The sequence below is a fragment of the Heteronotia binoei genome, chromosome 5 (assembly GCF_032191835.1).
Source record: "Heteronotia binoei isolate CCM8104 ecotype False Entrance Well chromosome 5, APGP_CSIRO_Hbin_v1, whole genome shotgun sequence".
Taxonomy (NCBI): Eukaryota; Metazoa; Chordata; class Lepidosauria; order Squamata; family Gekkonidae; genus Heteronotia; species Heteronotia binoei.
In genome coordinates this window covers 2,692,896-2,718,980 of record NC_083227.1, presented here as the reverse complement: position 1 = coordinate 2,718,980, position 26,085 = coordinate 2,692,896, and the positions used below count along the sequence as shown (strand labels likewise).

The window sequence follows — 26,085 nt, the reverse complement described above, 5'->3', positions numbered from 1 at the left end:
CTCCATTTTCTGGCCCCATGTGTCAGCACGGGGTGGCAGAGGGGAGGGCTGGGGCTGATAATTGTAGCCAGGCCTCATTTTGGGCAGGAGCTCACAGGAGCAGAGCTGGGGAACCTCTAAATTTTATTGTCCTCCTTCTTTCTTTCTTATTCTCCCCCCACAACTTGCTTCTGGGCTCCACTGTTCAAGCCCCCTGTGAGAATTTTGTTGAAATTTGACAAACTTTCTAATATTTTCCCCACCAAAAAATGGGGAAATCACCCAAGCAGAAAAAAGCAGAACGATGGAAATCTCATCATGCCACTGTGGCCACATAGGAGAAAGTAATGCAAAAAGTATGATGGGAGTCAGGTTTTATTATGACAATTCTAATTCAAGAAGCATGTTAAGGTAGATGCTGAGCTGATACAATTTAGTACACCTTCTGGGGGTATCAGGGGTGTGTGGCATAGGTAAATGAGTTGTGCTAATGAGCTCCGGCACCTCTTTTTCTACGAAATGACCTCTGCTTGTAGTGCTGAGTCCCGGCCAGAGGGGGCAGAGCAGGGACATGCGGCAGCAGCCAGAGAAGCCAGGGCTATTGTGGCCTCTGTAAATTCTTGTGCCCCTTCAGCCACAGCCACTTCCTCTCCTCTGTCACCCTTGGACTCAACGGGGGCTCGCCAACCCCAGGAGGGGTGAGCAGACATGGCTCTACCTGGATGGAAGGTGAAAAGCAGTGAAGTTGTTGTTCAGTCGCACAGTCGAGTCCGACTCTTTGCGGCCCCCTGGACCAAGTCACGCCAGGCCCTCCTGTCTGCCACCATCCTCCAAAGTCTGCTCAAGTTCATGCTAATAGCATCAGTAACGCTGTCCAGCCATCTCCTCTTTTGCCGTCCCCTTCTTCTTTTGCCTTCTGTCTTTCCCAGCATCAGGGTCTTCTCCAGAGAGGGCTCCCTCCTCATTGGGTGGCCAAAGGATCTGAGCTTCAGCTTCAGCATCTGACCTTCCAGGGAACAGTCAGGGTTGATTTGCCTTAGGACTGACTGACTGGATCTTCTTGCAGTCCAAGGGAATCTCAGGAGTCTTCTCCAGGGAGGGCTCCCTTCTCATTGGGTGGCCAAAGGATCTGAGCTTCAGCTTCAGCATCTGACCTTCCAGGGAACAGTCAGGGTTGATTTGCCTTAGGACTGACTGACTGGATCTTCTTGCAGTCCAAGGGACTCTCCAGAGTCTTCTCCAGCACCACAGCTCAAAAGCATCTATTCTTCTGCGTTCGGCTTTCCTCATGGTCCAGATCTCACAGCCATAAGCAGTGAAGAGCACTTATCAAATGTGGGTTTCATGGCTTCTCTGCCTTCCTCCCTCCCTCCAACACCTGAGAGCTTGGCCCTGATGACGCCTCCAGGTGAGTCCATCCAGGTGAGTGAGAGAGCCAGCCAGTCTTGCCCCGCCAGCTGTCCTCTAGAGGCGCATTGCCTATTGACAGTTTTGCAGGTACTGCAGGTTCTGGGAAGCAAGTAATCAAGGTCCAGAGCTGGAGAAATGGGGGTGTCTCTGCTTCAGAATGGCTCATTGGAGTGTCGCTGCGCTGGCATCTCTACTTTCCATCTGCCAGGCCCTAGGTACGGTTGGTCACCCTTGAATCCTCTCTTGCTGGTGTGTTCCTCGTGAATCATTCATTGCCCACTTTCACAAGGCTTTAGGTGAGTCCCGCCGCAATTTCAGCGTGCTGCCGCAGAGACAGATTGTAAACAGGCCATGGTCAAGACGGCATTAGAATCATAGAATTGAAAGGTCATCTAGGGTCAACTAGTCCATCCCCCTGCACAATGCAGGAAACTCACAAACACCTCCCCCTAAATTCAAGCAGTTTCTAGCATATGCTGGGAAAGTGAAAGTAACAGAACTGCCAGGTAGATCATCTAAGTGATAGAAGGTGGCTGGTTGCCAGATTGCATCAGCCTGGGCAATGTCAGCACGACTCAGCAGCAAGCTGATTGGTTACCTGGGTGGATAGTATGTATAAATGTACAAAGACACTTTACTGTGTGTGGGATATGTATGGTGGAGAGCAGTGGAGCATTCTGAACTCTCTGCTCACAACCTGAGTTCGATCCCAGCGGAAGCTGGGTTCAGGTAGCCGGCTCCAGGTTGACTCAGCCTTCCATCCTTCCAAGGTCGGTCAAAGGAGTCCCCAGCTTGTCAAAGTATAGATGACTGGGGAAGGCAATGGCAAACCACCCCGTGAAAAAGTCTGCCGTGAAAATGTTGTGAAAGCAACGTCACCCCGGAGTCGGAAATGACTGCTGCTTGCACAGGGGACCTTTCCTTTCCTTTCTTAAAAGGGCATCTGTGCTATGCCGGTGGGAGGGGGGGAGCGTGGTGGCAGCTCCCAGTGTGAGGATCTGGCCTCAGCCAGCCCAGGTCGGGTCGCGCTGGGCCGGGACTGGGGGGGAGGGCTGTGTTTTTGAATTTATGCCAATCTATTTCGCATTAGAATGTTTTCCTCCAATAATTGAATTTGGCCCGTCTACCTGTCCTGGGAACATGCTTTTGTGTTTTTTTATGATTCATTCCTGCTACTCCTCATGGCAAAGAGAGTGCTTAGAAGATGCTCATTTGTATATTACTAGAAAGGGGTTTTGAAAAGCTGTGGTGTCTTGTCACGCAGTTGCCAGTTTTGCTAAACATTAAAATACGCATTGTTCTCCTCCTTAGTTTTACAAAATCCTGGTCATTTAACCCACTCAGACTTTCCTGGGAAGGTCCAAATAGGTCCCAGCGGGGGATCCTCCGGTTTTACAGGCTTCCCCCCGCCCCCAGCCAGTTGCCTGGCAGGGGGAGCCCCGCCCCCCCACAGCCACCATGCAGCTGTAGAGCTTGGGCAGGTTTAGAAACCTGCAAACAGGTCCGTTTCAAAATGTGTGTGTGTGCCTTTAAAGTTGAGCAGGAAGTACTTCAAGGGAAGGGTCAGCAACACAGTCCCTCTGTTTGTTTTGCTTTCCGTTTCAGAGCAACTAAGTGTGTGTGTGTGTGTGAGAGAGAGAGAGAGAGGGAGCAGCGTAGCCAGACGTCGTTGTGGAGGAACTGGACCCAATAAGTGTGCATGTGTGAGAGGGTTGCCAACCCCCAGGTGGGAGGCAGGAGATCCCCAGGTTTGGAGGCCTTCCCCACCCCTGCTTTAGGGTCATCAGAAAGCAGCGGGGAGGGGGAGGGAAATGTCAATTGGGCAATTATTCCCTATGGAGAACGATTCCCATAGGGAATAATGGGGAATTGATCTACAGATTTTGGGGGGCTCTGGTGGGGGCTGCTTTTTGAGGTATGCATTTGTTAGGTTTGTCACACCCTTGCTCCTGGCTCCACCCCCAAAGCCCCCAGATATTTCTTGAATTGGACTTGGCAACGCTACCTGGAAATTTGGGGAAGGAGCCTGGGGAAAACAGAGGCCTCAACAGAGTACAATGCCATTGTGTCCACCTTCCAAAGCATCCATTTTCTACAGGGACGAGGTTAGAACCTTGTGGGACCTCACGCAGTTCCGCAAGCCCTGTAAGACCGCTCTCTTCTGGCAAGCCTTCAGTCGACTGTAGGAGAATTCCTGAACAACTGTCATCCTGAGAATATGAGCAACATCTGATTTGTTAGCACCAATTGTAGTTTGTTTTAACTGTACTGTTTAGTTGATTTTATCATAGCAATCATAGTATACTATGATTTGATGCCCTGAGCCTGCAGAGAGGGCGGGGTATAAATCGAATTCAACATAAACTAACATTTCTTTGAGGGGGTGAACAAACGTGGACAAATGAGACTCGATAGATATTCTTTACCTTGACTTCCAGAAAGCTTTTGATAAAGTTCCTCATCAAAGGCTCCTTAGTAAGCTTGAGAGTTATGGAGTAAAAAGACAGGTCCTCTTGTGGATCAAAAACTGGCTGAGTAATAGGAAGCAGAGAGTGAGTATAAATGGGCAGTCTTCGCAGTGGAAGACGGTAAGCAGTGGGGTGCCGCAGGGCTCAGTACTGGGTCCCATGCTCTTTAACTTGTTCATAAATGATTTAGAGTTGGGAGTGAGCAGTGAAGTGGCCATGTTTGCGGATGACACTACATTGTTCAGGGTGGTGAGAACCAGAGAGGATTGTGAGGCACTCCAAAGGGATCTGTTGAGGCTGGGTGAGTGGGCGTCAACGTGGCAGATGAGGTTCAATGTGGCTAAGTGCAAAGTAATGCACATTGGAGCCAAGAATCCCAGCTTCAAATACAAGTTGATGGTGCGTGAACTGGCCGAGACTGACCAAGAGAGAGATCTTGGGGTCGTGGTAGATAACTCACGGAAAATGTCAAGACAGTGTGTGATTGCAATGAAAAAGGCCAACACCATGATGGGTATTATTAGGAAGGGAATTGATAACAAATCAGCCAGCATCATAATGCCCCTGTATAAATTGATGGTGCGGTCTCATTTGGAATACTGTGTGCAATTCTGGTCACCGCACCTCAAAAAGGATATTATAGCATTGGAAAAAGTGCAGAAAAGGGCAACTAAAATGATTACAGGTTTGGAACACATTTCCTATTAAGAAAGGTTAAAACGTTTGGGGCTCTTTAGCTTGGAGAAACGTCGACTGCGGGGTGACATGATAGAGGTTTACAAGATTATGCATGGGATGGAGAAGGTAGAGAAAGAAGTACTTTTCTCACTTTCTCACAATAAAAGAACTCATGGCATTCAATGAAATTGCTGAGCAGTCGGGTTAGAATGGATAAAAGGAGATACTTCTTCACCCAAAGGGTGATTAACATGTGGAATTCAGTGCCACAGGAGGTGGTGGCGGCTATAAGAATAGCCAGCTTCAAGAGGGGGTTAGATAAAAATATGGAGCAGAGGTCCATCAGTGGCTATTAGCTGTGTTTATATATATATATATATTGGCCTGATCCAACATGGCTTCTCTTATGTTCTTATGTGACACAGAGGGTTGGTCTGGACGGGCCTTTGGCCTGGTCCAACAGGGCTTCTCTTATGTGACACAGAGTGTTGGACTGGATGGGCCACTGGCCTGATCCAACAGGGCTTCTCTTATGTTATTATGGGACACAGAGTGTTGGACTGGAGGGGCCACTGGCCTGATCCAACAGGGCTTCTCTTATGTGACACAGTGTTGGACTGGATGGGCCACTGGCCTGATCCAACAGGGCTTCTCTTATGTTCTTATGTGACACAGAGCGTTGGACTGGAGGGGCCGTTGGCCTGATCCAACAGGGCTTCTCTTATGTTATTATGGGACACAGAGTGTTGGACTGGATGGGCCACTGGCCTGATCCAACAGGGCTTCTCTTATGTTATTATGGGATACAGAGTGTAGGACTGGAGGGGCCACTGGCCTGATCCAACAGGGCTTCTCTTATGTTCTTATGTGACACAGAGTGTAGGACTGGAGGGGCCACTGGCCTGATCCAACAGGGCTTCTCTTATGTTCTTATGTGACACAGAGTGTTGGACTGGAGGGGCCACTGGCCTGATCCAACAGGGCTTCTCTTATGTTATTATGGGACACAGAGTGTAGGACTGGAGGGGCCACTGGCCTGATCCAACAGGGCTTCTCTTATGTTATTATGGGACACAGAGTGTAGGACTGGAGGGGCCACTGGCCTGATCCAACAGGGCTTCTCTTATGTTCTTATGTGACACAGAGCGTTGGACTGGAGGGGCCACTGGCCTGATCCAACAGGGCTTCTCTTATGTTCTTATGTGACACAGAGCGTTGGACTGGAGGGGCCACTGGCCTGATCCAACAGGGCTTCTCTTATGTTCTTATGTGACACAGAGCGTTGGACTGGAGGGGCCACTGGCCTGATCCAACAGGGCTTCTCTTATGTTCTTATGTGACTCAGAGTGTTGGACTGGAGGGGCCACTGGCCTGATCCAACAGGGCTTCTCTTATGTTATTATGGGACACAGAGTGTAGGAGTGGAGGGGCCACTGGCCTGATCCAACAGGGCTTCTCTTATGTTCTTATGTGACACAGAGCGTTGGACTGGAGGGGCCACTGGCCTGATCCAACAGGGCTTCTCTTATGTTCTTATGTGACTCAGAGTGTTGGACTGGAGGGGCCACTGGCCTGATCCAACAGGGCTTCTCTTATGTTATTATGGGACACAGAGTGTAGGACTGGAGGGGCCACTGGCCTGATCCAACAGGGCTTCTCTTATGTTCTTATGTGACACAGAGCGTTGGACTGGAGGGGCCACTGGCCTGTGATCCAACAGGGCTTCTCTCATGTTCTTATGTGACACAGAGCGTTGGACTGGAGGGGCCACTGGCCTGATCCAACAGGGCTTCTCTTATGTTCTTATGCAAAACAATCCCTTCTACAAGGCAGCCAGTTTTTCCAGGGGAGGTGATCTCTAGAGATCAGTTGTAATTTTGGGAGACCGCCATGCCCCGTCTGGAAGTCACCTGCACAGACAGCTCCATGAGCCTCAGATTGGCCAGAAGCGGCCTGGAGAGCCATTGCCAGAAAACCAGAGACGGCCTCTGAGATTCTGCATTTTTCCATCTTCCCTGTGGTGTGATGACAACGGAGGAAAATGGTTTTGATGTTTGAGCTGAAGTGAAACTTTAGCCAGTATTATAACTGTCTCTCTCTCGGCTTGGCTTCGCGAACGAAGATTTAAGAAGGGTGCAATAGTCCACGTTTGCTGCAGGCTCGCTGGTGGCTGACAAGACCAATGTGGGACAGGCAGGTCCGGCCACAGCGGCTGCAGGGAAAAGTCTGATTTAGGGTTGGTCCTGTAGCAGTGCGATTCTTCCTCAATCTCCTTTTGTCCTCAAGACCAGCTATGCGTGCGTTCTCAAAGGAAGAGACAGCCTGGTGGATGGTGTGCCTCCATGCTTTGCGATCTGAGGCTAGGTCAGACCACTGGTGATGGTTGATGTGACAGGTGCTAAGGGATTTCTTCAAGGAGTCCTTGTACCTCTTCTTTGGTGCCCCTCTATTTCGATGGCCGGTGGAGAGTTCGCCATACAGGGCAATCTTGGGAAGGCGGTGGTTTTCCATCCTAGAAATATGCCCTGCCCAGCGCAGCTGCGTCTTCAACAGCAGTGCCTCGATGCTGGTAACCTCTGCCCGCTTGAGGACTTCAGTGTTGGTCACAAAGTCACTCCAGTGGATGTTGAGGATGGTGCGAAGGCAGCGCTGATGAAAGCGCTCAAGGAGTCGCAGGTGATGACGGTATAAAACCCACGATTCGGAGCCATAGATGAGGGTTGTCATCACAACCGCTTTGTAAACATTGATCTTTGTGCCTTTTTTCAGATGCTTGTTGCTCCACACTCTTTTGTGCAGTCGGCCAAATGCACGGTTTGCCTTTGCCAGCCTGTTGTCAATCTCCTTGTCGATCTTGGCATCTGAGGAGATGATGCACCCCAGGTAGCTGAACTGCTGGACTGTCTTCAGAACTGATTCACCCACAGTGATGCAGGGAGGGTGATAATCTTCCTGGGGTGCAGGCTGGTGGAGAACTTCTGTCTTCTTCAGACTAACTTCTAGGCCGAATAGCTTGGCAGCCTCTGCAAAGCAGGACGTCATATGCTGCAGAGCTGATACCGAGTGGGAGACGAGTGCAGCATCATCAGCAAACAGTAGCTCTCGGATGAGTTTTTCCATTGTCTTGGAGTGTGCCTTTAGTCGCCTCAGGTTGAACAGGCTGCCATCGGTGCGATAGCGGATGTAGACACCATCGTCCTCATCTAGATCTACTGCGGCTCTTTGAAGCATCATGCTAAAGAAGATCGTAAAGAGAGTTGGCGCGAGAACGCAGCCTTGCTTTACACCTGTGCCTATTGGGAAGGGCTCCGAGAGGTCGTTGCAGTGTCTGACTTGGCCTCGCTGGTCTTCGTGTAGCTGGATGATCATGCTGAGGAACCTTGGGGGACATCCTAAACGTTCCAAGATTTGCCACAGGCCTTTCCTGCTAACGGTATCGAAAGCTTTGGTAAGGTCGACAAAAGTCACATACAGACCCTTGTTCTGTTCCCTGCATTTCTCTTGGAGCTGCCTGAGAACAAATACCATGTCGGTGGTGCTCCTGTTAGCTCTGAAGCCGCACTGGCTCTCTGGGAGGAGTTCTTCTGCAATGGTGGGCACCAGTCTGTTCAGGAGTATTCTGGCAAGGATTTTGCCTGCGATGGAGAGCAGGGTTATCCCCCGGTAGTTGGAGCAGTCTGACTTTTCCCCTTTGTTCTTGTATAGGGTGATGATGATTGCATCGCGAAAGTCCTGTGGTAATTTGCCTTGCTCCCAGCAGGTGACAAGTACTTTGTGAAGTGAGCTATGTAGTACTGTGCCCCCATGCTTCCAGATCTCTGGTGGAATTCCATCAACTCCTGCTGCCTTGCCACTTTTCAGTTGCTTGATGGCTTTAACAGTCTCTTCTAGGGTGGGGATCTCATCCAACTCTGTTTTCACCGGTTGAAGTGGGGTGAGGTGGATTGCTGAATCTTGAACTACGCGGTTGGCACTGAAGAGAACCTGAAAATACTCCGACCACCGGTTCAGTATGGATGCCTTGTCTGTGAGGAGCACTTGGCCGTCTGCACTATGCAAGGGACTCTGAGCCTGATATGATGGACCATATACTGCCTTCAGGGCTTCGTAGAACCCTCTTAAATCACCAGTGTCTGCACACAGCTGGGTTCTCTCTGCGAGCTTGGTCCACCACTCGTTCTGAATGTCTCGAAGCTTGCGCTGGAGGTTGCTACATGCAGCGCGAAAGGTTGCTTTTTTCCCAGGACAGGAGGGCTGAGCAAGATGTGCTTGGTAGGCAGATCTCTTTTTTGCCAGTAATTCTTGGATCTCTTGATTGTTCTCATCAAACCAGTCCTTGTTCTTCCTTGTGGAGAACCCGAGGACTTCTTCAGAGATCTGCAGGACGGTAGTTTTTAGGTGTTCCCAGAGTGCTTCTGGAGAAGGGTCTGTGGGGCAACTGAGGTCCTCAATTCTTGACTGGAGTTTTGCCTGGAAGGCAGCTTTAACTTCGGCTGACTGAAGGCTGCCAACCTGAAACTTCCTCCGAGGGATACCTCCTCTCCTGGGTGTGGGTTTAAAGTGAAGACGGAGATTGCAGCGTACAAGACGATGATCCGTATGACATTCTGCGCTGGGCATTACTCGGGTGTGTAAGACATCTCGAAGGTCTCTCTGACGCACCAGAATGTAGTCGATAAGGTGCCAATGCTTGGACCGTGGGTGCATCCAGGTTGTCTTCAGACTGTTCTTCTGCTGGAAGATAGTGTTGGTGATGGTGAGCTGGTGCTCCATGCAGAATTCTAGCAGGAGGCGCCCGTTGTCATTGCAGTTGCCAATGCCGTGTTTGCCAAGTACTCCTTTCCAGGCTTCCGAGTCTTTACCTACTCTGGCATTGAAGTCGCCAAGGATGATCACCTTGTCCTCTGTAGGGGTCTTCCGTACGAGGTTGCGTAGATCAGCATAGAACTTGTTCTTTTCTGCAGGATCTGCTTGAAGGGTTGGGGCATACACACTGAAGAGTGTTGCATGCTGCTTGTTTTGAAGTGGGAGGCGCATGGACATGATGCGATCTGAGTGACCGGTTGGAAGGTTTTCGAGTTTGGAGGCAATGGAGTTCCTGACCATGAAGCCAACGCCAGAAAGGCGGCTCTCAGCCTTTGACTTACCTGACCAGTAGAGGGTATAGCCAGCACCGTGTTCTTGAAGACTACCTTCCTCAGGGAAACGGACCTCACTGAGAGCTGCTATGTCGATATTCAACCTGAGAAGTTCGTGGGCAACTAGAGCAGAGCGTCGTTCAGGGCGACCACTGCCTACTGTGTCAAGCATGGTTCTGATGTTCCAACATGCAAGCTTTAGTCTTTGCACACTTTGTGAGGCAGGTGCATGCCTTTTCTTTGTTGTTATTTTTCGACCGCAAGTAAGGATGCCCGTTGACCGCGGCTAGCCAACTGGGGTGGGGGAGACGAGCTTTGTTTAGGCCACCTTTTCTAGGCCCCTCTCCGTGTGGAGCAAGCAGTGCTGTCCCTAGATAAGGCTGCTTGGTCGTTCAGGGTGCTGCCGAAAGATGCTTTCGTCTCCGGGTTAGCATCAGGCGACCAATATCCTGAACCGCCTACATGCAGGATCGGGACTGCGGCTTCCAGTGGCACCTTCCACCTGCCGTTTCGCCCCTTGCCTATCGCTGCAGGACTTGATGCGTTGTGGGTTGTGTGTGTGGATATGCCCTTCAGGCCTGCGCAGAGGAATTTTTTAGGTGAAGCGCAGTGTGCGCGGTACTGGCTCCACCCTTTCACCTGGGGGTCATCTGCCATGGCCCAGTAAGCCGGGACGCCGGCAGTGAGTCCTCCAGGTGGTAGGTGTTACATTAACGAGCTCTATCTGCCCGGGTTTGATGTTAGAGTTTTCCTTCTCTTAGGCTGACGAGGTTGGTGGGCCCAGCCTGCCCATCCGGTTATACCGCCGGACAATTCGGTCGCACCATGACGTAGCAAACTCTGTGAAAACGGGGGGGACCAGCGAGAAGGTGTTGCTACGGATGCAGTAATGCAGGAGAGGCCATTGCAGTGACCATCTGCCAGGCATAGCCAGACAGTGACCACGCGGCGTTCACTACACCGGGAGAGGAGAGGCTATGTATTGCGCATGCACTTTCCCTGGGGGGGTAGGATTCCCAGAGGGAGCCCACCCCCCACCACCCCCCCATTATAACTGTAATGCAACTAAAATTGATGTTGTATGTAGGGTTGCCAGCCTCCAGGTGGGGCCCGGGGATCTCCCGCTTTTACACCTGATCTCCATCTGGCAGAGATCAGCTCCCCTGGAGAAAATGCAATCTGGATTTACATCTCATATCGACAGTATGCTGCCAAGAACATGTACAGTATGTGCACACTGTAATTACTAAATATATATACATTTATTTCGCAAACGTTTTAGTTGTACCTTTTTTCCACTTCTTTATTTTGGAAAATTTTATTTATTTCTTATAAAAATTAAAGGATAGCCTTAAAATTGTGATCGGGCCCCCTTTGTCTCCATGCAACCAAGATTTTTAGACCCAGTCCGCCACTCGGGGGGAGGGAGAAAGTGATGGATCTGACGCTTCCTCCTACTCCCGAGTCATCCCACTGAGCCGCAGAGGGCATCGCTGGCTGCAGCCCGACCAACCCGGCTGGGTCTGGAGCAGCAACCCGGCGGGGGGGGGGGGCGTCTTCCTCTGTGTCCAGCCCTGCAAGGGAGACCTTCAAGGTGGGCTTCTCTGCTGCTTTGCTCCAGCCCTGCAAGGGTTAAAGGCACAGAGCCGCTTTTGCAAGAGAGGCCGAGCAAGGGGGGGGGAGGCAGGAAGGCTCTGGGGTGGGGGGAGGAGTTCCTAAATTGCACGAGAGAGGAAGAGCTTTGGGTCCGCAGAGAAGCAGGGAAAAGGCTCCTTGCAGCAGCCGGACCCAGGGAAGGTCTCCTTGCAAGTAAGTCCTGCAGGATTTGGGGAGGGGAGGGGAGAATCAGGGATTAGATCTTGCAAGAAGAGGGAAGCGCCTGTTAGCATCACTTGTGCTCTGGGCATGAGATTTCTGGGGTGGGAGCGGGTATAATTAGTGCAAGATTGAATTCAGCAAATGGATCTGGCGGCCAATCGCTGGTCATTTCAATTCTGCACAAAACAGCTGCTGCTCTCAGGTTGTCAAGTCTGCAGTGGGAAATCCCCAGGCAATGGGGGGGGGGGGAGCTCAGTGGAGTCTAATGCCATAGAGCCCCCACAGGCCTATGGGGGGGGGGGCTGACCTGATCTCCGTACTCAGAATCACAGAGCTGGAAGGGTCCTCCAGGGTCATCTAGTCCAACCCCCTGCACAAAGCAGGAAACTCACAACTGCCTTCCCCCCCCCCCCCAACACACACCCACTGACCCCTGCTCCAGGCCCAGAAGATGGCCAAAAACCCCACAAAAACCAGGATCCTTTGCCAATTTGGCCTAGAGAAAAATTTCTGACTGACCCCAAAGTGCCACTCAGCATTTCCCTGGGAGTGTAAGAAGGGGCCACAAGAACTAGGCACTGATGCAGCCCTTCCTGCCCTCCTTCTCACGGTCTCCCTAATTCACAGAATCAGGATTGCTGTCAGATCATATCGCCTCTCAGCCGCCTCCTCTCCAGGCTGAACATGCTCTGCTTCATCAATCTTTCTTCATAGGACTTGGCCTCCAGACCCCTCACCATCTTCATCGCCCTCCTCTGGACCCCTTCCAGCTTCTCTACCTCCTTCTTAAACTCTGCTGCCCCAAACTGAAAACAATCCCCTAGGTGAGGTCTAACCAGAGTACAGCAAAGTCATCACTTCACATGCTCTGGACACTGTTCTTCTGTTGATACAGCCCAAAATTGCATTTGCCTTTTTAGCTACTGCAGCACACTGCTGACTCATGTTCCGTGAATGGTCCACAAAGACCCCTAGATCCTTTTCATACATACTACTGCCAAGACAAGTCTCCCCCATCCTATAATGATGCATTTGGTTTTTCCTACCTAAATGCAGAACTTTATATTTATCACATGATCTGGAGACTATACTTCTGTTAACACAGCCCAAAATCAGTTCTAATGATGATCAGTTATAATCCTGGGAGATCTCCAGCCCCATTTGGAGGCTAAGGCAACCAAAAAGAGTAACACGGAAAATGGAGCAGGTAAACAGCACAAAGGCATCTGCGAAAAACCAGACTCTATAAATTAGAAAAACACTAAGAAGAAATTTAATACAAATTTATAGAGTGCTTACTATACATCGTACAATTTTTTTTTGCTATCAGATTGCTGACTGCACCTATACCCCAAAGTTTTTCAAAATGCAATTTATGCCATTTTCTCCGAAAGAGTGGGTCCAGGAAGTCCAATGCTCCAAAAACTCTTTTTAAACGGAGCCGGTGAAGTAAAAAGCTGAAGCCAGGCACAAACACACAACAGGGTTGTACAGGATGCCGTGTTTCACACAAGCCTTCTACAGGCTGCATAGATAAAGCATTAAGATTCACCAGCAGAAATAACACACCACAAGTTTAAACAAACATGCAAAAATGTATCTGAGAAAATGGCACTAATTGCATTTTGGAAGACTTTGCGGTCAGCATTCTGATAGTAAGCATGAATTTGTATTAATTTCTTCTTAGAGTTTTTCAAATTTATAGAGGCTGGTTTTTCGTGGATGCCTTTGGGCTGTTTACCTGCCCCACCTGAGGCTGACAATCCCCATCAGGCATCAGTTTGGTCTACTACGGGGTATTCAAGGCCCCTCAGCAGAGGAGAGGGAATTTAGAAATAAAATAAAATCAGTTGTCAGGGTGCAGAGAGCCTAGTGACACCATTGGTGTCGATGGAAAGGCCACTAACACCCATGAGTCACAGTACAAGGCTGTTGCGGAGAGCCATGCACCCAGATATCAGCTGCCCACATCCAGAAGGCTGGGAGGGACCAAGGGCACTGGGAACACATCGCTATAGGAACACATAGCCACAGTGTGTGTGTGTGTGTGTGTGTGTATGTATGTGTATATATATATATATATATATAAATTTTTGGCCACTGTGTGACACAGAATGTTGGGCTGGATGGGGCATTGGCCTGATCCAACATGGCTTCTCTTATGTTCTTATGTGACACAGGGTGTTGGACTGGATTAGCCATTGGCCTGATCCAACATGGCTTCTCTTATGTTCTTATGTGACACAGAGTGTTGGACTGGAGGGGCCATTAGCCTGATCCAACAGGGCTTCTCTTATGTTCTTATGTGACACAGAGTGTTGGACTGGATGGGCCACTGGCCTGATCCAACAGGGCTTCTCTTATGTTCTTATGTGACACAGAGTGTTGGACTGGAGGGGCCACTGGCCTGATCCAGCAGGGCTTCTCTTATGTTCTTATGTGACACAGAGTGTTGGACTGGAGGGGCCATTGGCCTGATCCAACAGGGCTTCTCTTATGTTCTTATGCTATGAGGATCATGGCCTCAGCAACAGGACTGCAGTAGAAAGAATATAAGCAGAGCCCTGCTGGATTGGACAAAGTGTCCATCTAGTCCAGCCTCCTCCCCAACAACAGGTCAGAGAGAAGAAGATGACTGCAGATTTATACCCTGCCCTTCTCTCTGAATCAGAGACTCAAAGTGGCTTACAATCGCCTATATCTTCTTCCCCCACAACAGACGCCCTGTGAGGTGGGTGGGCTGGAGAGGGCTCTCACAGCTGCCCTTTCAAGGACAACCTCTGCCAGAGCTAAGGCTGACCCAAGGCCATTCCAACAGCTGTAAAAGGAGGAGTGTGGAATCAAACCCAGTTCTCCAAGATAAGACTCCGCACACTTAACCACTACACCAAACTGGCCAAGGCCTTCCCCTGAGAATAACCTCAGAAGAGCCCTGCTGGGTCAGACCAGTGAGGATCCATCCAGTCCAGCCTCCTGTCTGACACAGTGGCCAGCCAGTTCCTCTGGACAACCAGCAACAGGGCAGAGAGACTGAGGCCTTCCCCTGATGCTGCCTCCTTCTCTGGGATCCAGAGGTTGACTGCCTCTAAATGTGAAGGTTCCCCTCAATCACCACAGCTAGCAGCCATTGACAGATCTGTTTATTCCTGTGGTGGTCATGACTACACCCTCTGGCAGCAAATTCCACATTTTAATCATTCTCTGTGCCTTGAACCTTCTGCCCATTGGGTATATTGGATGCCTTCAATTTCTACTTGGGGGAGGAAGCAAAATTCCTCTCTGTCCGCTTTCTGTTGTGGCAGGACTTCCCTGTGCAGAAGCCGTGCTGGTTTTCCCTCAGCAGCCTTTGTCCTTCCGTGTGTCTGACAATTAATTCTGTCTTTGATTACAGATTCTGCTAATATGCCCAGGACAGGCGTTCGGATGACCAGCCTGTAATTTCCTGGTTCCCCTCTGAATCCCTTTTTAAAATAGGTTACATTCACAGGTTCATAGATCAACTATCTCACATCCTTTAGAAACTCTTGGGTGTTTGCCATCAAGACCTGGAGACTTTGGGCCTCCCTAGGAGATGTCTACGATAGTTAATGGCATGAATCCTGATTTGCAAACCATGAGAAGGACTTTCCTTCTGATCCAGGAGGGCAGTCCTGGGTGTGTCTTGACCAGGGTCGGTGATGTAGCTCCATCTTCTTTAGGTTCCTTTCTGCCTTTTTGATATATTTCCCTCTCCCTCTTCATAGCCAAGTGAATAAAAGCATTTTTTCCACAGCTGGAAGTAACCCAAGAGAAGGGAAAGAAGATGGAAGAGCAGGACCCAGAAGGACCTGGAACGGGCAAGAGAGAAAGCAAAGGCCCCAAACCTACCCTAGCTGGGAGTGGTGTTGGATTCTGGGAAAGCCCTGAGTTGGAAGTCTGTTATCAGGTCACTGCGATCTCAGAGGAATATCGCCAGCGTTTCCGGCAGTTCCGCTACCAGGAGGCCGATGGGCCCCGAGAGGTTTGCAGCCGGCTCCATGGACTTTGCAGCCAGTGGCTGGAGCCGGAGAGGCACACCAAGAAGCAGATCGTGGACCTGGTGATCCTGGAGCAGTTCCTGACTCTCCTGCCCCAGGAAATGCAGGGCTGGGTCAGAGGATGTGGGCCGGAGACCAGTTCCCAGGCGGTGGCCCTGGCCGAAGGTTTCCTCCTGAGCCAGGCAGAGGAGAAGAGGCAGGCAGGACAGGTGAGGGAGCTTCATGCCGTCCTTTCAAGTTGTGATCTTTCACCTTATACGCATCCCTCCAGACACTTCCCCAGGGTTGATAGAAAACCAGATCCCTGATTCTTGCAGCTCTGTTGATGGATGCAGGGATGGGGAACGGAGCATGTTTTGCTTCCTTGGTCTTTAGCCTTCCTGCTCTTCCCTGTCTCTCTTCCTGCTGTTCCAGATGTGGGGACCATCTGTGAAGATGGAAGCGGAGGTCTCTGAGGAGGAAGGGTCTCCTTTGGAGGAAGAGCAGAAGGCGCAGGCCCAGGAGCGTGCCCAAGAGGCCCTCTCACATGGTAAGGGTGCCTTGTGCCCAGATTTGGGCCCATTGTGAAGTTGTTGGATAGAAAGTTGTGACTCAGCAGGGGACCTGGAAGGGTCTTCTACAGGCTGCCACCGCTCTGGTCAGGGTCTTTCTGGGGGCCCAGAGTACCCCCCCAACCCCTGAATCTTCCTTCTTAGCAAAACCTTTTAGCCATGACCAAGGAGACGTGAGGACTCAGGCAACCTAACAACAACAACAGTTTATTTATAGTGCTGAAACAATCGGTGGGTGGTAAAGACTTTTAGTGCAACAGTGAATGGGAAAAAGCAGTAAAGGTTGGTACAAAACAAACAAGAAAAGCCCTAGCGTGACGAGAGACACGTCCCCTTCTGTAAGTCAAACCAATTCACTCCTCCTCCCTGGATGAGGGATTTCCCTACAGCTTCAGCCTCCTCCATTCCAGCCTCAGCAGAGAGAAGAACCGTCCTTTCCAGCCAGGCCTTTTATGCTTTCCTTCCCCCTCTGGGCAGCTCCCTCTAATGTAAGCCAAATTGCCCTCAAGAGAGGTTTGGGGAATGAGTTTGGTGGGCAACTAGGCTCTTAGCGAGATCAGGATCTATGTATATAGAAGATGTCTCCTTTGGAAGTCACCCAGTAATGAGGAGATGTTGTCTAATAATTAGGGGTTTTATTATAAAATAAAGACAGACATACAAGGGTATAAAATCATACAATCACACATACAGGCCTAGGAATACAGCATGAAATATACAGGGGTAACACAAGGATTCACAAACAGGGTGATAATTGCCAGTCGCAGTCTTCATAGGCTTCCCAACCCTCCCGGCCTGGCGGGGGACCCCAGGATTTCCAGCCTCTTCCCCTGCCTCCCAAAAAAATGGAAGCGAGGGGAGGGGGGAAACGGCGCCAAGGAGCGTGGCGAGCCGCCTCATCTCGGAGCGGGCAACGCCGCTGCGCTGCTGCCGTCTCTTCTCCGCTCACCGTAGCTGCTCCTCCGAGATGGGCTCAGGCTGAGCCCATCTCGGAGGAGCAGCTACGGTGAGCGGAGAAGAGGCAGCAGCAGCGCAGCAGCATTGCCCGCTCCGCCTCTGAGGTAAAATCAGAGAAGGGGAGGGTGGAGGCAGGTCAGGAGCGTGGCGAGCCGCGAATCTGGGTCCTTCAAGGACCCGGACTCGTGGCTCGCCACGCTCCTGGCCTGCCTCCACCCTCCCCTTCTCTGATTTCACCTCAGAGGTGGAGCGGAGCAGGTGACGCTGCTGCGCTGCCGCCTCTTCTCAGCTTCTGAAATGGGCTCAGCCTGAGCGAAGGTAAGGATACGCTGGAGGCAGAAGGTGCCCTCCGAGGCGGAGACTGGGGCCGCCTCCTCCATGACTCCTCAGCCTCCCGGCCAGCCCAGACGACGCCACCGCCGGTTGCCACGGCAACGCTCAGCCCACTTCCGCTTCCCCCGCGCCATGGAGGTGGGCCTAGAGCGACCTCACTTCCGGCCAGGCGGAGGAGGAGGAAAAAGAAGTTCGGTCCGCCTAGGCTGCGGCACGCAGAGGCAGGCGGGAAGGAAGACGTTTAAAAAGGTGTGCCATCCGTTGAAATGCGATGGCCAAAACTTCCGTTGGGGTTCAGTGATGCTTGTCACACCCTTGCTCCTAGCTCCACCCCAGTGTCTCCTGGCTCCACCCCCAAAGTCCCCAGAGATTTCTTGAATTGGACTTGGCAACCCTAAGTCTTCAACTCCTAGGCAGGCTTCCCCCTGTCCTCTAGGCCGCACTAGGCCTCCAATCATGACAAAGGTTCAGGACAGGAGAAAAAGGAAATACTTTTGCATGCCACATAAGGTTCCATTTGTACCTAGTAGCTGAAGGGGACTCATGGAGCTCTGCTTCATATGTTTATCCCATCCCCTCTTGAAGCTGTCTGTGCTTGTAGCCACTGCCTCTTCCTGAAGCAGTGAATTCCTCAGGTTAACTGAAATATTCCCATATAACGTACCTTCCATTAGAGAGATTTAAGGCAGCTTAAAAAAGAAAAGTTGACCACTCGCCCCTGGGGGCTTTGGGGGCAGGGCAAGGGGTAGATGTGACGTCTCATCCCGTTGAACATTCAGACATGACATCAGAGGGTCAGCAGACACTCGAGAAACCCCTAAATATTACCCTCCAGATTTCAGATGTGCTAAGATCATTTTTGGGGGTTTGAACAGATGTGATTGTGACATATCTTTGACCTCATTTCTCCCAACCGCCCCCCACTCCCCGCTTCACCCGGAAGCCTAAACACAAAGGCACATTGGAGGGCCCAGGCACCCAGAGAATGGCATTCCTGGGCCTTTGGTCTGATTGAGCCAAGATGCTGTCACAGTTTTGAGCTCTGGAGTTCACAGGATAAGCCTCAAGTGTTGAAGAAGAAGATATTGGATTTATACCCCACCCTTCAGTCTGAGTCTCAGAGCAGCTTACAATCTCCTTTACCTTACCCCCCTACAACAAACACCCTGTGAGGTGGGTGGGGCTGAGAGAGCTCTGACAGCAGCTGCCCTTTCAAGGACAACTCTGCAAGAGCTAGGGCTGACCCAAGACCATTCCAGCAACTGCAAGTGGAGCAGTGGGGAATCAAACCTGGTTCTCCCAGAAGAGTCCACACCCTTAACCACTACACCACACTGCAAATGTGTTGGCAGTGATTATACCCCACCCCTCCCTGAGGCTTCCTCTTACCTTTCCCTCAAGTTTACTCAAAATTGTTACACATTTTTTAAAGTATACCCAGGGCAAGGTTTCACAGCCTTGGGCACAGGGGTGCATGAAGCAGGATTCGAACAAGCAAAGAAAATATGGAGTCTCTTCTAACACCCTTTATTCAAACATTCTCTCCCTCACAGGCAGTGAAGAGACGGTGCTGAGTCTTTGTGGAGGAGTGGAAACGGCTGCTGCCCCTGCCGTCCAGGTAGGGGAGATGAGCAGGGGACCGCCTGAGTTCCCCCCTCTTCCTCAGGGGGCTTTTGCTCCTGCAGTTCCTGCTCATGTGTCTGAGCGAGAGGGGCTCTGAAGGCCGCTCCCTTTACCCCCCTGGCAAGCTCTCCATCCTGCACCACCCCAGAATGCCCCTGTCCAGAGTACAGTCTTGACTGGGACAATCTCTGATGAGGAAAACTGCTTTTTCTTTCAGGGTCCTTTTTCCTTCGAGGAGGTGGCTGTGTTTTTCACCGAGGCTGAGTGGGCCCTGCTGGATCCAGACCAAAGAGATCTCTACAGGGAAGTCATGCTGGAGAACTATGGGAATGTGGCCTCTCTGGGTAAGGATTTATTTATTTTATTTATTTATTTGTAATTTGTATCCCGCCCTTCCCACCAGGTGGCTCAGGGCGGCTTACAGCATATAAAATCTAACATGAGAATATAAAATTTAAACAATTCATACAATTTACATGATTAAAATTTAAACAATTCAGATAATTTACATAATTAAAATATTAAAACATACAGCAGTCTTATAAAACTACGCTCAATTTCAAATTTCAGTGCCGGTTAGTTGTAAGCCAGCCGGAAGAGGGTTGTCTTACAGGCCCTGAGGAATTGAGCAAGATCCCGCAGGGCCCTTACCTCTTCCGGCAGCTGGTTCCACCAGGAATGGGCCATTACGGAGAGGGCCCTATCCCTCGTAGATTTCAAACGGGCTTCCTTTGGCCCAGGGACAACAAGGAGGTTTTGAGTTCCCAATCTCAGTACTTTCCGGGGAACATGTGGGGAGAGACGGTCCCTCAGGTAGGCAGGTCCTAGGCCATATAGGGCTTTAAAGGTAACGACCAGCACCTTGTACCAAACTCGATAAAGTATTGGCAGCCAGTGCAGAGCCCGAAGTCCCGGCTGAATGTGCTCCCATCTTGGGAGCCCCAATAACAACCGGGCGGCGGCGTTCTGCACCAACTTCAATTTCCGGGTTCGGCACAGGGGCAGCCCCATCTTTCAAAGGTGCGAATTGCTGCCATTGTGATGATGTGTGAATCAAGATATGGGAAAGCGATAGCTCCTTGTGAGGCTTGGTCCTGTACTCCCCCCCTCTGGAGGACTCCAGGAGCTGAGTGGGCTCTGAGATCAGCCGACACACCGGGCTGGTCCAGGGGCCACTGTGGTCAATGTCGTGGCCAGCAGGAGTGGCAGTGTGGGTGTAGTGACCTGAGGTGGAGACAGACAAAGAACATAAGAGAAGCCATGTTGGATCAGGCCAATGGCCCATCCAGCCCAACACTCTGTGTCACACAGTGGCCAAAAAAAAAAAGGAGGTTCACAAGTGCTAGAAGCCCTTCCACTTTGCCCCCCCCAAGCACCAAGAATACAGAGCATCACTGCCCCAGACAGTTCCAATAATATGCTGTGGCTAATAGCCACTGATGGACCTCTGCTTCATATTTTTATCCAAACTCCTCTTGAAGGTGGCTAAGCTTTTAGCCGCCACCACGTCCTATGGCAGTGAATTCCACATGTTAATCACCCTTTGGGTGAAGAAGTACTTCCTTTTATCTGTTCTAACCCTACTGCTCAGCAATTTCATTGAATGTCCACGAGTTCTTGCATTGTGAGAAAGGGAGAAAAGTATCTCTTTCTCTACTTTCTCCATCCCATGTATAATCTTGTAATCCTCTTATCGTGTCACCCCACAGTGAACGTTTCTCCATGCTAAAGAGCCCCAAGCATTTTAACCTTTCTTCATAGGGAAAGTGTTCCAATCCTTTAATCATTCTAGTTGCCCTTTTCTGCACTTTTTCCAAGATCCTTTTTCAGGTGCGGTGATCAGAATTGTACACAGTATTGCAAATGAGACCACACCATCGATTTATACAGGGGCATTATAATACTGGCTGATTTGTTTTAAATTCCCTTCCTTATCATTCCCAGCATGGCGTTGGCCTTTTTTTATTGCAATAGCACACAGTCTTGACATTTTCAGTGAGTTATCGACAACGATCCCAAGATCTCTCTCTTGGTCAGTCTCTGCCAGTTCACACCCCATCCACTTGTATTTGTAGCTGGGATTTTTGGCCCCAATGTGCATTACTTTGCACTTGGCCACACTGAACCTCATCTGACACTGACGCCCACTCACCCAGCCTCAACAGATCCCTTTGGAGCGCCTCACAATCCTCTCTGGTTCTCACCACCCTGAACAATTTAGTGTCTTCTGCAACTTGGTTCCCTCCCAACCAAGCACCACCATTAGCTAAGATGGCGTTTCTCCACACTCCCGAATAAGATTTCTTCCAAAATGTCAAGCATCGATATTTTTCAATAATCACACTTTTGTTCTTTAATCAAAAGTTGCTTTATTATAAAACTCCATAGCTTGCCCAAGGACGGACTCCATGGAAGCAATGACATGCATAGTATTGGATAGTAATTTATAGGAGAACTTCAAAAGGATAGGCTACAGATAACTTCAAAAGGATAACATAAAGATGCAAATTGTGTCAAGGGTTCAAATGCTATTCGCTAGTATCTCTTTAGGCTAAGGAATGTCAGCTAATAAAAACATCTCCCTTTCTCACTTATTCTCTGAGAACCAGTAAGACATGGCTTTGTGAATCTGGGGGAGAGGCACTCTACGCCGTTAATACAAGGTTACTCTAAACATCCTGGGTCCAGATGGATTTATTATGCCCCCTTTCGTTAAAGAAAGGAGGGGGGAAAGGCCAGGGTGATGCTCTGCTTTGTATCTGGCATGTCTGCTGGATACACAGAAAAACAGCATGCACATACATAGAAATAGCATGCTTGACATACTTAGAGAATTTACGCCTTTTAAAGTTAAAAGTGGTTATGCTGATCTTTTGAGGCAACTCCCTATTTATACAAATGGTGAAATCAATAATGTTATGGTCACTGCTCCCAAGCGGTACGATCACTTTTACGTCTCTCACCAGGTCTTGGGCATTACTTAGGACCAAATCCAGGATCGGCCCACCCCTGGTAGGTTCTGTGACCATCTGCTCCATAGCACAGTCATTGAGAGCGTCTAGAAACTCAGTCTCTTGACGAGAACACATATTGACCCAATCAATCTGCGGGTAGTTAAAATCACCTATTATGATACAGTTTTTACGTTTAGCCGCTATCTTTAATCCTTCCATCATATAATCGTCCTCTATCTTTTGATTTGGTGGGTGATAATAAACTCCCATAGTTAAATTTCCTTTTGTGCCCTCTATTTCGACACAAAGCATTTCTAGAAGGGAATCTAATTCTCTGACCTCAGTCTTACTGGACTGTACACCCTCTCTGACGTACACAGCCACCGCTTGTTCCAGAAAGCATCCCAGTGCCTAACAAACTTAAACCCTTCCTCCTTACACCATCGTCTCATCCACACATTGAGACTTCTAATTTGTGCCTGTCTCTCCTGCCCTGCACGTGGAACAGGTAGCACTTCTGAGAAGGCTACCGTGGAGGTCCTGGCCTTAAGTTTCCTACCTCGCAGCCTAAATTCATCCTCCAGGACCTCACGACTGCATTTCCCCACATCATTGGTGCCAACATGCACCACGACCACAGGCTCCTCCCCAGCACTGTCTGTCAGCCTATCTACTACACGTGTAATGTCCGCTACCTTCGCACCAGGCAGGCAAGTCACCATATGGTCAGTACGCGGTTTTGCCACCCAGCTGTCTACTTGCCTAAGGATCGAATCACCAACTACCAAGACCCCCCCTCCCTCCAGCCCAGGGATGGTTCCTTGGCGCGAAAGGATTCCTGCTCACCAACCGAAGAAGAGGTCCCTTCTGAGGGCACATTCCCCTTATCCTCAGCCCGGTGCCCTGTTCCCTCTCGACCCTCATGCTCTCTGGCAGCAACGGGGCTGCTACGTTCATAGCGGGGCTCATCTAATACGCCCCCGAGAGTCTTCCCCAAGTGCCTAACTGACCGTATCTGCTTCTCCAGGGCAGTCACCTCGGCCTCAGGGGTACGAACTCGTTCCCTGAGGACCAGGAGCTCCTTGCATCGAGCACACACCCAAGACTTCTGTCCTGTGGGCAGACAGTCATAAATGTGACTCTCAGTGCAAAACACTGGAAAGCCCCCACCCCCCTGCTGGCATTCCACATTCATGATAGCTTTTTAAAATATACAGTCCCCCTTTAAATCCTGTTGTGTTTATGTGGCCCTCCTTTTGGAGGATCTACTTATCTTATTGAGAACACAAGGAAAATAGGGCCAAACTGTAGGCCAAAGGACCTTCATGGCAAGGCAAATGGGAAGCACAGAGGAAAATATCCTTGCCACCTTTTCCCTTCAAGTACATTTAGGGAGTTTATTTGGGGGGCGGGGTGGGCAGGGATGGTCAGAATGTAGGAATAGCTCTATAGGAGGTTGGCCAGGAAAGGCAGACAGACAGTTCAGGAGTCAAAAATGCATAGTCATGAATTAGGAGTTTGCGGTAGGTGCCTTGGCTCCTTGCATGAGTTATGATTCAACTTCCCTCTTTATTCCAGCAGGAGATGTTGAGGAGTCAGTTGGCGAATTTCACGGGTTCTCATTGGAAAAAGCCAAGACTGAACAGGCTGAAGGAAACTTCGAGAACAGAGATGAACCACAGAGGCAGGAAGGAAACCACACACTGAAAAGGGGGGTTAAGACCATTCCTCGCCAAGGAAGCAGGTTCCATGAAATCCCTGTCTCCAGCCGTCACCAACGGACTCTTTCAGGAATGAAACTATTCATCTGTTCAGAGAATGGAATGACATTCTCCGGTCAAAGGAAGGCATATAAATGCCGTTATTGTGGAAAGTACTTCAGATACACAACACAGCTTTTGGTACACCAAAGAATACACACAGCACAGAAACATGGTGAATTCTCAGAGTGTAGAAAGAAGTTCAATATGAATTCCAGTCTACAAAAGCACCAAAGAACCCACGCAGGGAAGAAGACTTTTCAATGCTCAGAGTGTAGAAAGACATTCAGTGCGAGTTCCTGTCTTCAAAAGCATCTAAGAACCCACACAGGGGAGAAACCATTTGAATGCTCAGAATGTGGAAAGAGATTCAGTCAGAGTGGCAATCTTCAAAAGCATCAGAGAACCCACACAGGGGAGAAACCTTTTGAATGCTCAGAGTGTGGAAAGAGATTTAGTGTGAATTTCAGTCTTCAAAAGCATCTAAGAACCCACACAGGGGATAAACCGTATGAATGCAAAGAGTGTGGAAAGAGATTCAGTGTGAATTCCAATCTTCAAAAGCATCTAAGAACCCACACAGAGGAGAAATCTTTTGAATGCTTAGAGTGTGGAAAGAGGTTCAGTCAGTGTTACATTCTTCAAAAGCATCAGAGAACCCACACAGGGGAGAAACCTTTTGAATGCTCAGAGTGTGGAAAGAGATTCACTCAGAATGGCAGTCTTCAGCAGCATCTAAGAACCCACACAGGGGAGAAACCTTTTCAATGCTCAGATTGTGGAAAGAGATTTAGTGTGCATTCCAGTCTTCAAAAGCATCTAAGAACCCACACAGGGGAGAAACCGTTTGAATGCTCAGAGTGTGGAAAGAGATTCAGTGTGAATTCCAATCTTCAAAAGCATCTAAGAATCCACACAGGGGAGAAACCTTTTGAATGCTCAGAGTGTGGAAAGAGATTCAATAGGAGTGGCACTCTTCAGAGGCATCAGAGAACTCACACAGGGGAGAAACCGTTTGAATGCTCAGAGTGTGGAAAGAGGTTTAGTTTGAATTCCAATCTTCAGAAGCATCTAAGAACCCACACAGGGGAGAAACCTTTTGAATGCTCAGAGTGTGGCAAGAGATTCCGTGCAAATAATGGTCTTCAGTATCATCAGAAAACGCACACAGGGGAGAAACCTTTTGAATGCTCAGAGTGTGGAAAGAGATTCCGTAGGAGTGGCCATCTTCAGAGGCATCAGAGAACCCATACAGGGGAGAAACCTTTTGAATGCTCAGATTGTGGAAGGCGATTCAGTGTGAGTTACAGTCTTCAAAAGCATCAGAGAACACACACTAGGGAGAAACTTTTTAAAGCTTAGAGTGTGGAAAGAGTTCCAGCCTTCAACTGCACTGAAGAATGCAGACAGGAGAGAAACCATTTGAATGCTCAGAGATTCAGTTGTAGTGACCTTCTTTAACAGCATCTAAGAACACATACAGGGGATAAACATTTTGAATGTTCAGAGTCTGGGAAGATATTCAGTTTGAAAGCCAGTCTTCAAAAGCATTTGAATGCTCGATAGCATGGAAAGAAATTCATTCAGAGTTAGAATCTTCAGCAGCATCAAAGAATCCACACAGAGGATAACCATTTTGAATGCAGAGAGTATAAAAGAAATCCAACGTGAGTTCCAGTCTACAAAAGTACACACACAGGTGAAACCTTTTGAATGCTCAGTGTGGAAGGATCTTGAGTCACAGTTGCATTCTTCAACACCCAGGGCTGGCACATAGGAGTAGGCCAAGTACTAGATGACCCTGGAGGTCGCTTCCGACTCTATGATTCTATGAAGCAGGCAGCTGCCTAGGCCGAGAACCTGTCCTCCAAGCGGCTGGCTTGGCTACGGAAGGCAGTGCAGCTACAAGCCTGCTTCAGCGCGCAGACTCCATTTTCTGGCCCCATGAGTCGGCAAGGGGTGGCGGAAAGGAGGGCTGGGGCTGATAATTGTAGTCAGGCCTCATTTTGGGCAGGAGCTCACAGGAGCAGAGCTCGGGAATCTCTAAAATTTACTGTGCTCTTTCTTTCTTATACTCCCCCCCAGCTTGCTTCTGTGCTCTCCTGTTCAAATCCCCTATGAGAATTTTGCTGAAGATTTGACAAACTTTCTAATATTTTTCCCCACAAAAAATGGGGAAATCACCCAAACACATAAAGCAGACAGAGGGAAATCTTCATCATGCCACTGTGCCCACATAGGAGAAATTAATGTAAAAGGTATGATGGGAGTTAGGTTTTCTTATGACAAATATAAATCAAGAAGCATTTTAAGGTAGATGCTGAGCTGATATAATTTAGTACACCTTCTGTTGGTGTCGGGTGTATGGCATATGCCAGGGGTGGCCAACGGTAGCTCTCC

At 49.6% G+C, this 26,085-nt stretch overlaps 3 protein-coding genes across 3 annotated transcripts in view; 2 read left to right on the top strand and 1 right to left on the bottom strand.

The window, feature by feature from the left end:
• The window catches only part of LOC132571389 (zinc finger protein 850-like), a gene marked incomplete at its 3' end in the record, with an annotated part of 552,489 nt that overhangs the window by 359,866 nt on the left and 166,538 nt on the right, over positions 1 to 26,085 (bottom strand). The window lies entirely within an intron of this gene.
• Positions 15,918 to 26,085, top strand: part of LOC132572107 (oocyte zinc finger protein XlCOF6-like) — a 35,860-nt gene continuing 25,692 nt past the window's right edge. The window contains exon 1 of the mRNA XM_060238903.1: positions 15,918 to 16,036. Within this exon, the coding sequence (XP_060094886.1) occupies positions 15,922 to 16,036 (115 nt within the window). The 5' untranslated portion in view covers positions 15,918 to 15,921. The remainder of the gene's footprint in view (positions 16,037 to 26,085) is intronic.
• On the top strand, positions 23,470 to 25,023 carry LOC132570873 (gastrula zinc finger protein XlCGF57.1-like; the record flags this gene model as incomplete). Its single annotated transcript, XM_060237511.1, has 1 exon — positions 23,470 to 25,023. A coding segment is annotated over exon 1 (1,554 nt), but the record flags the coding sequence as incomplete, so codon positions are not given.